The following is a 12299-nucleotide window of genomic DNA, read 5'->3' as shown; positions in this document are numbered from 1 at the left end:
TTTGGATGTACTGATTTGTTCGTTGTCATAAATCAGCCACATATTTCATAAAACTCCACATCAATCTGACTTTACCTTAACATTGCTATATGTAAAGAGGGTGCGGAGAATAATTTGTATTTTCACTGCTTCAGCTTTGTCCAAATAGGGAAAGATACACCCTGTTTATGTCTGCAAACTCCAATAGTAATTTTGAAGTGATTTGCCTGTCAGCAATGTGCTGGAAAAGTGCTTACAATACTGCAGGCCACACAGGCACTAAAAATGGGAGCCCTCCAAACTGGTGTCGATCTCTTGAAACTCAATCCTCAGTTCTTTCACCACACATAATGCATTTACCACGTGCCGGCTAACAGCTGTAGCCTTAGCCCATTAGGCTAGTTAGCGTAGCCCTTTTTCACTCCCTACGGACCCTCCGAGGTCTGCCACTACCCTGCCAGAACTGTAGAGGCCAAACATAAACACAATTGCCATGGACTGTAAGGGGCCAGAGCACAGATTTTGGACACCTTTAATAGCCAGACCCTCCCATGAGCTCTTTAAAATTAGATTAGCTATACTTATTGGCTTCTGTGGCAATGTAGCACAATTTGTTGACACTTATCAGTGTAAAACAGTCACCCGGCTGCCGGTGTTGTGGCAGGAGACGTAAGGCGTTTTGGCAGGGCTCCCTACAGTTTTGGACTGGTTGAAATGATGCAAATCAGATTATTTCGGCTGATGAACACTCGCATGTGGCTACATTTTTGGACATCTGGACAACTAAGCACACTTGGTAATCACAATAACTTCTGTTAACATGTTTTAGAAATAACAAAATGTAATTTTGATAACTCAGACATAAGTTATATACCTGTATATAATGAAGCGAGCAAATCCGCCCTATATTTTTTACAAATACTACACTTGTTGTACCATGAACTGTAGTTTTTTTAGGCGAGAATGTAGTTGTTTAGACCTGAAATGTGTGACTCATATTTAATCATAGCGTCAATTTTACAATTTGTTTAGAGGTTTTCGGAGATGCGGTCGTCAACGGCCGTTCAGTGCTTGTGTACCCGAATAGTTTCATCTCGGCCAGTGCTTTGGGGATTTGTCGCTGCTTCTTATAGTGGTTAAACATGAGATGTCATTCATTTTGGGTACATAAAACGGACAATCTTTTGTATTATTAATCTATTACTTGCTCCTGAGCAACTCGAATTGGCTATATTATTAAGGCTATATTTAACTTACATCCTGTTGAGCACTGTATGTATGACTGTACATATGACTGAATTGTACAATTGTGTTTACTTCCTGTGTCATTTATAATGGCTATTGTTGTTAATTTAAATATTGTTGTTCAATAAATATAATTTTATATTATAAATATGTTGTATTTGGTATTGTGGTCCATTAGTGCGTAATATGGATTTAGTGAAAGTTACATTAATACGCCATTAGATGACGGCATACTTGAGTTAATGAGTCAGTCAGTCGCAAGAGACTTTTAAATTGAAAGGGACTTGTAAACAAAGGACATTGTTTTAGCGGTATGGAAAATTCCCTTCACTGTAAAAAGGACAAATACAAAGATCGCTTTCCTCAGCAGACATTGAAACAGATTTTTATAATGGATATAATATTATGGACGTCAGCCTGAAGAATGATGTGCACAGGTAATGCTCGCTCAGGCAATCTCTCTCTCTTTCTAATACTATACAAAATAAAATGAGTTTCAATGGAGGGCCTCAGCATTCCTTCGTTACTAGCTCTAAAGTGACGTTTTAGAGTTAGTAACGGAGCCTTGGTCAAACTGTCAACTTTGAATTTGAATCCGTTACAGAAGGAAGTAGTTCTGCACAAAATAGGGTTTTAAAGACAATCCGTTATTTCTTATTTATTTACACACTCATGCCATCGAACTGTTTTACAATCTCAATATCACACTCTTAGCCATGTGATTCAGCATAAGGTGCTGATATCCAGCCATATCACATGGCTACTTGTGTTATTATATTACATTATATTATATATTTTTAATTATAATCTGTCTATTAAAAAGAAAATGTAATCTTTGAATGGTATTTTTTCCAATTTTCCTTCAAAGATTCAAGCGGCCACTGTCTGTTTAACAGAAGATAATCTGCTGCCCTTGCTGACTACAAAGCCCTGTGTGACACTGTACCATGAAACAATTAAAATTAATTTGGGTTGAGGAAAGAGCCCATCTTGAGTCCACGTCAGGCCTGCTTACGCTCTGCATGACCCCCTTTTTCAATTATTCTGCTGCTCTCAAACAGAGCCGTTTGGGCTTCCAGATTGGCAGAATAAATGAACGATCAGCGGGATTCGGCTCAAATGAATCCTCATCCCACAGAGCATGCAGGAAAATTTCTCTGTGTCTCCCGAACATAGGCAGATCATTTTTTTTTTTACAGTAACGTGCAGCTAAGCATGTTAGGTCAACGTGAAAACTGCAAGGCTTGCTGTGATGTGGTTTGCATGCTGAATGAGCTCATGGGGTACAAACGCTAAAAGGAAAAAGGAGTGTCAAATAAGAGTTTAAACACTCTGACAGAACATTTGAATGGTCAGCATCAGTAAGGGTGAGATTTTTCAGTATTGATTTTCTCTTCGGATTTCATGCCTAGACACCTCCAGCAATTTTCAAGAAAACTGTGATGCCTTTTATAAGTATAATAAACAGAAGTTGTCCCTATGGCAACAAGATTTTGTTAGTCTAGTTAGTTCAAGCAAAATACTCAGCATGATGCTAGTGTGTATAGCACTGTAATTATTCTTTGATTTTATCATTATTTTCTTTATTATTATTCATTATTCTCTGTTTTTTGTTTCTGCATTTCAACAAATTAATTACACATTTGCATGTTCACTGATGTCAGATAACAGTTACATGACATGCAGGTAAACATAGAAATATTAAATAATTTCTTTGGATAATTAAACAAATTAAAATCAATAAAATTTCATTTTGATGCTATTAAATCAATAAAATAGTTTAATATCATTATGTTCAATCATATGGAAATAAATGTAAATAATTAAAGCCCCACCTTGAGGTTGTCGGCTAGGATGGTATATCTCCAGATCAAATGGCTGGGCGCTTGTCTTTTGGATCACAGTTACATTGTGACCTGTCCATTTATTCGCTCTAGCTAAAGTGTTGGTCCTCCAGTCTGTCCAGTACACACCACCTCCAAAGAGAGACACAGCGAACGGGTGTGACAGGTACTCGTGCCCCCGGAGGATCTCTATGACCCCTGTGCCATCGTACAGGGCAGAATATATTGCATCTGAGCTGAAGGGAAAGAGAAACATGAGGTGAGACCAGCACTCTATGCCCATATCAACAAGATGTTACAATGATGACAACTTCCTGAGGGAAATTCAGAAGGTATAACCACATCTCTTTTTTTGTTTATTTGTTAGATTTTTTCTCCATTTTGAAAATCTGCTTTTGTCGTGCAATTATTGCATACAATTCAAACAAAGTGAATCACATGTAAAACCATCATTTCATTCATTACTTTAGATTTAAATGTAATGTTTAAGTTGTTTTATAGAATAGAGTTTTTAGAACAACAACAACAAAAAACTCTATTTTATGCTTTTTGTAATGTGCACCAAAATATTGTAATTCTTTATTTGCAATTTTGTTATTTCTCCCTACCGAGCATCTGTCCACACTATTCTCCTTTCCTGATGGTCTAGGGTGAGTCCATTAGGCCAGGCTCCTATCTCCATGTCCTTGTACACAACATGTCTTCCACTCCCACTCATTGACGTTGCCTCAATCCGAGGAAAAGTGGCATCCCAGTCGGTCCAGAAAAGAATGCTACAAAGAGAATGTTAATGATTATAATAGGGTTTGAAATTAATTTTTCACTCACCAGCCAATTTGGTACTACACTTTTTAGGTTACCGGCCATTCCGAACGTCTACAGGCCAAAATAAAATGATCAGAAACAAACCAGATTATCAATGTCACAGTTTAGATTTAAATATATTTATTATTAAATCTGATTCTGACTCGATGTATTGCTTTCAGCTTTTTTTTTAATAAATAAATAGTCCATCAGTGTAAACATTCTAAAAGTCAAAATAATATTCTTCTTAATAAAACACCAATGTATCTAAAACACAGCTTAAAATATTCATTTTACTATCATTTTCACTATATACTCATGATGACACTTAACTATTAAGTTGTCATGAGTAATTTAACTAATAGCAAACTTTTGTATCCCATGCTGCCCTAAAACAGTGCTGCTTTACATCTATAAAAATTAAAAATCTAAATGTAAAATTGTAGATTAATTTCAAATTATTATTTTTATGTGGATACTTTAAGGAAACTGTCTGCCAGCAAAGTCAATGAGGGTTCATTTAATCTGGTGTCACAGTTCTCTGGGGTGGCATGAAAGCAAAGGGCACATTCTAATGGGGGTATTATAGGGATTATAAAATGTTAAATACTTGCATCAAGCTCATATGCTAATGAAATGTGTGAACATGTTCCCGTGTCAGACATCAAAAACAATTCAACTGTCAGCCAAATGTTTAAGGAGCATGGAAGGTAAGCACAAAAAGGCTTCACATGAACATTGCTACAAAGATGTTGCCTCCTTCTTTTTAGAAGTCCAATTAATTGGCCAGGAGTTGCTAATTACAAAGACGGCTAATCCCTTCAGAACTACATTTTCAACACACCTCTCCATGACACAGCTGTGTGGGGCACTTTTTAGAGTAACTATAATGAACTTGGTTCATTTTAATATGTGTCACGTTGCTGAGTGTGAAATCAGCTTCTTTTCAGCTTTCAGTGAAATAATTTACTGTATTTCATCCAACTGAGCTCCAATATGAGCTCTAGCTGGACTGTGGAGATATCATATTTCTCCTCTATTGCTCACAGGGTTTGTAAAAAATGTTTCCGCTGTATAACAATATGAATACATAACAAAATGATAAAAACTGATAAAGACTGATACTGAAAATGACTTAACGAGCTATAATTTGTGCCTGTGTGCTGTTTTATGAAAAAATCTGCTGTCAAAAGCATCACTGTATCATTAAAAACATATTTAAAAAGAGGCCACACAAAAAGCTGGATTCTACAAAAGAAGAATCCAGGCTGGATATATGATTCTTCTTCATATTAAACGCACCAGGCTACTCTGTCATGTGCTCTGACAAGACTGTGGGGATGAGGTGATTTTCTCCAACATTTACCTTTTGCTGTTATGCTTTTAAATGTTAATGTTGTTTATTTATATTTTGATAAAAAGTCTGTCATAACAGCAAGTTACTGTTAAAGTTTGGGGAAAAAAAAAATAGAACATGTAACAGTACATAATTTTGAATACAATTATTTTTTTAGATAAAATTATAAAAAAAAAATATATTTTTTATATCCTTCCATTGGCAAGATGTGAAACAAAGTGTTTCTTTATTACTTTGTAAATATTAAATTAATTTAAAACATTTAAGAATTAATTATCAATTTAAAAAAATGCTTAGTTTATTGTTATAGCCTTCAATTGGCAAGATGCAGATAAAAAATGTTTATTCAATAAATATTTTGGCATATTGTGAAAAATTTTTGATGATTAAAATATTTGCGTTCCTAGCTGCATTTTGTTTCTTGTCAGTGAGCATTATTCAAGGTCTTCAAATGCTACTGGGATCATCGTGTGACTTTTCCAAGCTTATGCTGTCATATTTGAGACTTTTTTCCCCCCCAGCATGCCTCCATGAGAAATGTAGAGCTGAGCAAGAGAAGAGCACAGCTGAGAGCAAAGAGACAAAAAAAGAAACAGAACACAACACAACAAATAAACAGCAAGATGCAGCGCGTTATTCTAGAACTATCATTAGTAATAGATGACAAACAAGTCCCCTGAAATATGATTGCTCTGTTATGTACCCAAGATAGCCTCTATGAGGACAAATTACGACAAAAAAAGGAATGAAACTTTTTTCACTGTTTGCTCTCGCTGCTGTGAGCGTTGCTGAAGGGACTGTGAAAAAGAAAAGCAGAGTAATTTTTCAAAGGAAAAGAAAAGGAAAGAAAATTAAGATGTGGTAAATTTTGTTTGAGACTAATACACACCCCTGTCCTGGATCTACAGCCAGCGCTCGTGGGTGCTCCATGCCACCTGCAATCAAAGTCGTTCTCATTTCCCCATTCAGCTTGGCCACCTCAATCTGATCCAAGTTGCTGTCTATCCAGTAAAGGTTTCCTGCAATCCAATCCACTGCAAGTCCCTCTGGGGTGGCCAAACCGTGCTGAATCACAACCTCGACCCCGGTCACACCTACAAAACAAACCACTCACGCTAGTTCATAGGGTGGACAGGGTTTCAAATTCAGCACAGCAAAGCATTCTGGTCGTTCTGAACTTTCTTTTGAAGTATCGAGCTCTTCAAGATGATACTCCTTGCTGAAAAGACCAGTTCGGACCAGAATGCATTTCTATGCTGATTTATGCTGCTTAACTTAATGACTACCCAGGTGAAAAAAAGTACACTTCTATAATGTACTTAAAAGTGCTCTATTTTCGAGCACTAATTTTGCACTTAATATACTAATAATTCTTCTTTAAGATAATCTTAAGAACATCTAAGTGTACTCAACTGTGCTATTTTGAGATACCATGAAATATGAACTAAAATGTGCTTTTAATATACTATCTTTGTATTTAAAAAAAAAAAATATATATATATTTAGTTACCACTTGTAGTACACTATGGGTTCTATATGGGTACTATAAGTAGTATCTAAATACATTTTTTAAATACAGTATAGTATATTAAAAGCACATTTTTTAAGTTCATATTTCATGGTGTCTCAAAATAGCACAGTTGAGTACACTTAGATGTTCTTAAGATTATCTTAAAGAATAATTTTTAGTATATTAAGTGCAAAATTAGAGCACTTTAAGTACATTATAGAAGTGTACTTTTTTTTCACCTGGGCAAAACTTAAACTAAAAACGGGGGGAATTCCAAAAAGCAGGTTATGCGACTTACTTGGATAGGTTTACTCAGAGTAAGCGGGTAACCTCAACTTTAATTTCCAAAACTTGGTGTAACTTTCAGGGTAAGTAGCCATAGCAATTTATTCTCTGAACATAACCAGCTAGGGAGCAAGTTATGTTCCAGGGTTAGATTACTTCAGAGGTATTAAGCAAATACGTGCCCTCATCTCATTCAGTCTCTCTTTTTTAAATATATAATTACCATCAAACAATTCTTGTTCACGGTAATAAAAAACTCATTAAAGATTAATGTGTAAAAGATAAGATTAAAATATGACTGCACATCATTAAACAAAAACGTCATTAAACAAAAGAAGAAGAAAGTATGGCACGCTTCTTATAGCGTCTGTTTTCATGATGACTCCTGGGTTCTGCACTCGGTTGAGAATGTCTTTGTGTTTACCATTAACTGAGTTTCATACTACAGGTTGTCTGAACTTACTCCAGACCGCAGTTTTGGAACCTGCATACCTCGAATAAGCAAGCTTTTGGTTAAACAACTTAGAGTTTAGGGTATGTGTGATGGTAAGTTAACCTTGCTTTCTGGCAACCCCCCCTGAAAAGTTCATTCAAAATAATACTAAAATAATACTGGTTCCAAACATATGTGTAAAAAAAAAAAAAAAAAAGTCTTGTCCATACTCAATACTTTCTGCAAAACTATTTTTATTTATGGATGAACTATTCCTTTAAGAAGCCTGGTATGGACACCAGCATACGAACTTCCCAAGCAGGCAATCAGCATCCACAACACAACTTTTGCTGGTCTTTTTGACAGGGTTTCTGAAAATAAAATAACTCTGGAAAAGAAAACACAGATTTTAAAGAAAAGGAAGTTTTCCCTCAGCAGTAAACAAGATCTTTTTTCAGCAATCTATAATCCAGCTGTTTGCAATTATTCTCAGCTATAGAGGGCTTTATGAAATTCTAACAAAAGGAGAGAGAGCAATAGCTGCACTGGGGGCCTGCTCCTCTGAGAAAGAGACTCAGATGTGTGCTTAATGCAGCTTCAAAATAGTCTTCAAAACAATACAAGGGTATTCAGCAGCTCCTTGAGAGGTTTTCCGCGCCATTCAAAGAGTCACTGTACGCACAACGCATACTGTATTGTGTATTCTGGGGACCTGCGTACTAGGAATTGGGAAACAGAATATCTACTCAAACTAAAGCTTAGGTAAAAAAAAAAAAGGCTGAGTGGGAATGGGACATCAATTTGTGTGTTCATTACCTCCAGTCTCTGAGAGCTTTCCCCGATAGATCTTATCCTCCACCACGTCGGTCCAGTAAAGCAAACTGCGGTTGAAGTGGAAGTCGAGAGCGATGGTGTTCCGTAGGCCGGGCACGAGCAGGCTGTAGTCACGTTTATGAAGGTCGATTCGTCTGATCTCATGCCGGATAGAGAAGATAACAAAAGCCTCAAAGGGATCTTGGAAAAGAAACAAATTGATTATTAACACCCCACACCTGTGCATTAGAGGTTGAAGTGTCAGCCATGCACATTTTTCTACGCACAGTCACTAATTAGTCTTTTAGCTGAGGTTTTTATTTACAGGAACAGTTCTCCTTGAAAAACCCGAGGATAATGTTGTTTTACACTTCAGTAGTCTTAAGTAAATAAATAAATAAACTGAAACCCCATTTAAGTGGATCAAAATGTGGAGCAGGTGAAATATGACTTCAATTCAGGTATTATGAGGTCATAAATAAATAAATAAATAAATATATGTTGTGTGACCGCGAGATGTAATCGGGAGATTAAAATGTGACGAGATTTCACGTCGAGGTGAAAAGTAGTGTAGTGATATTGCCGTGACAGAGTGTGAGGGTGATTAGGAAAGAATATGCCACCTCTACGTTTACATTATGCCTCCACTGTTGTTCTGCTTTTTATTTAAATAAAAACCATTTAAGTCAGTTGGATAACGGCAAAGACTATAGAATAACACAAGACGTGTCACTCGTATTGTTTTGAATGGGAGAAAGTGTAACGCGCAATATGGCTGAATAAGTCCCGCCTTCTAAAGCCAAGAGCCAATCGCCGACTGGTAAAGTCATCGCGTCACTTCAGCGGTCATTAGAATCACCGGTTTCTATAGAAACAGTCAGACGCGCGCCTCCGAAGAGATGCGCATTTAGGTCTGCGTATGCGCATTAGCTTGATCCAGCCTGAAAAAAATTGAGTTTTTTTGTCATGATTCGAGCGTTTAGAAACTAAATTTATGAGTCGGTTGTTGTTAGATTTCATTGCTGTTTTCAAATATCAAATTTAATCGTAAGGTTGACGAACAGTTTTGGAGAATCTAATGTTTCCCCATTCAAAGAGATAGGAGCTGCATGATGCCCAGGATGCCCGAGAGGCGTTTTAAAGATGGCCGCCGAGTGAAATGACTTGTGGACTTTGATAACGGTCGCCGCCACTCCATATTCACAGAGTATGCGCGATCGCAAAAGTGAAAGTAAACACGCTTTCAATACCAAACATTGTGAAAGCGGCTCCCTGATGAATGCAAATATCTGTCAATAGGTTTCATTTGTTAACATTAGTTAATGCACTGTGAACTAACAATGAATGACTATTTTTATTAACTAACATGAAGAAAGATTAACAAATACTGTAGCAAAGATATTGCTCATTGTTAGTTGATGTTGGTTAATACATTAACTAATGTTAATAAAGAGACCTTATTGTAAAGTGTTACCATTTTCATTTATACGGTTTTATTTCTATGATCAGTTTGTGGAAAGGAGTTCAGTTAGGAGGTCTAAAGCTGTAGAAGCTCATAAATCATGTACAGTAAGGTCTGAAGAGACTGGAATCATACAGAAGAGAAGTCAGTCAGTTGAGTTTGTGGCAAAACCTTTTACAGTACTTGAGTAAAAATCTCATCTCGTCTCGTTCTCGTGAAGTCAATCTTGAGTCTCGTCTTGTGAGCTATCTGTCTTATATACATATAGCCACATTTATAGCAGGCATCTCCAGTAGAAAAGATGTTTTCTTTGGTTGTAGGGGTGATGTTGCCTAGTAGATACAAAGATGGACTGGAAACTTATAGAAATATAGATATAGAAATTATATATATATATATATATATATATATATACACACACTAGTGGTGGGCATAGATTTTTCTTTTTTTATCTAGATTAATCTAAATTAATCTTGGAATTAATCTAGATTAATCTAGATTAAAATGGCTCATTTGAATTCAGAATATGACATTCAGAATATGTGAGATACCCAAATTGTCCCTGCGTCCCAATGTCCATACTATCCATCCTATATAGTATGTGAGATTAAAATAAGTGTGTCCCAAAGCATAGTATGTTGAAAAGAGTATGCCAAAAGTCGCTGGATGGTCTACTATTTCCGGTAGATTTTCAAAGTGTGGATCCGTGCACACTATAGAGCAGTGGTTCTCAAACTTTTTTCCCAGTGGGCCGCACAATGGTCCAAGTGCAAGTCTCACGGTCCGCATATAATTTACATATGACGTCACCAATGCAAACCAATCAGATTTAATGTTATGGTATTAGCAGATAATACTATTATTATACCAAGAAGTTGCACACAATAAATAACAAATAAAAACTAACTTACTGACATTAGCTTTACAATAATAATCAGTAATGCTCAATGAACACACAAACTGCATATACAATCACTTTAAGTTGCTATTTAATTCTGTATGACTGTATGACTCTCTTCAACAGCATCGCAATAGTCACCAAACAATCACATAAACGCCTTAATAAGCAAATGTTACTCAGCTCTTTTTACAAACAACATTGAGCGCATTGTAATTTCAATCTCTGACGATATCAAGCATTCTGTCATGTCACAATCCCTCGCGCAGCATCGGATCCGCGAGCGCGCGCAGAGTTGGGCTCATCCAGCCGCGGGTGCGATGATGCGGTTATTTTTACTGATTTAAAATACATCAAACAAACACATAGAATTCACAGTTCAGTCTTTTGAAATTGTAGGTTTTGCTTGTCAAGTACTTTACTACAGAGCAAACAGGAAGGCTGCCCATCTCGCTCATTAACAGCAAACTGATTCTTCCGTTCTTCTTACCTTTACTGCTGATGCTGCTACTCTTCTTGTTTGTATGTGTTCCTTCATTTTATCTTCCACATTTAGCTTTTCTCCTTTAATAACAAATTTGACCATTTTGAGGCTTAAATTTACAAAATTAATGGCTACTGTTTGAAGTGCGCACTTGTGTTTGTTTCGTTAACTGAGTGATTGCGTCATTAGCCTACATTGCCTGATGTCTGAAAATAATAAATGCTCACCAAAATTATTTCATATGACAAATCAAGCATTATAGCTCATTTATATTGATTTAATTCACTTTAATTTAAATTTTAAAACAAAAATAAATTGTATGCTAATTTTTTTATTATTATTATTATTATTGTGGTCGGCATATCGCGGGCCGCATATACATTCGTGACGGGCTGCAGGTTGAGAACCAATGCTCATGTACCCATTCAAACGCTTACTGCAGTGAAGTGTCACGTCGCATCGCGCGACTCGTGTCTAATTACATCAAAAGTATATGCTCACTGGATGTCATGGCAACTGAATCACGGAGGAAAACTTTAAATATCTCGCCTTCGCTTTAATTTCGGACCATCTCCAAAAAGACATAAAACACTAAACAAATTATTTTGACATGTGTTTATCAAAGTAGGAAATCCAGATTTTTAATCCCTTGAAATACGAAATGGAGGCGGGTCCGGATTGAATTCCCTCCGGGTCCGGATCCGGACCGGAGTCCGGACTTTGAGAAGTGCTGCTATAGAGACTAATATTGCCCACAACCCATTGCGCATTGTACGAGGATTCAGTTCAGAACTACAAACGCGAGTAAAAAGTGTTAAAAACTACAAAACATGGCAAATTTGCACAAACGATGCTGAGAGGTTGTTTAAGTGACTAATAATCAGTTCAAACTGATATAAAATATTTATTTTAATGTTATATGTGTTATTTTTCATCTGCAAATACCAATGTGGACTTTTATAAAGATCTGATTGGCCATTAACTTTTAAATGCATCATTATGCATTAATATGAGGAGAGTTCTCCACATGAAAGACTCGAGACTGCAGATCAACGTGCTGCATTTCTCTCCGATACGGTAGGAAATTAGCTAAATTAAATGTGGAGGATGTAAGATGATTGACAGGGCAGTTTATGGTGACTGGATGCGACAGAGAGAAAAGACGCAATTGTATGACGTGATAGT

The 12299-nt window shown here is 36.5% G+C and overlaps 1 protein-coding gene across 1 annotated transcript in view; it reads right to left on the bottom strand.

The window, feature by feature from the left end:
- lrp1bb (low density lipoprotein receptor-related protein 1Bb) overlaps positions 1-12299 on the bottom strand; it is a 359341-nt gene that overhangs the window by 121120 nt on the left and 225922 nt on the right. Inside the window, exons 23-26 of the mRNA XM_067410627.1 lie at positions 8274-8471; positions 6119-6323; positions 3677-3841; positions 3060-3304 (exon numbers count right to left, since the gene is read on the bottom strand). Of these exons, the coding sequence (XP_067266728.1) occupies positions 3060-3304; positions 3677-3841; positions 6119-6323; positions 8274-8471 (813 nt within the window). The remainder of the gene's footprint in view (positions 1-3059; positions 3305-3676; positions 3842-6118; positions 6324-8273; positions 8472-12299) is intronic.

Source organism: Chanodichthys erythropterus, chromosome 14, assembly GCF_024489055.1.
Source record: "Chanodichthys erythropterus isolate Z2021 chromosome 14, ASM2448905v1, whole genome shotgun sequence".
In the NCBI taxonomy this organism is placed as follows: domain Eukaryota; kingdom Metazoa; phylum Chordata; class Actinopteri; order Cypriniformes; family Xenocyprididae; genus Chanodichthys; species Chanodichthys erythropterus.
The sequence above is the reverse complement of the archived record's forward strand: the minus strand, read 5'-3'. Positions and strand labels throughout refer to the sequence as shown.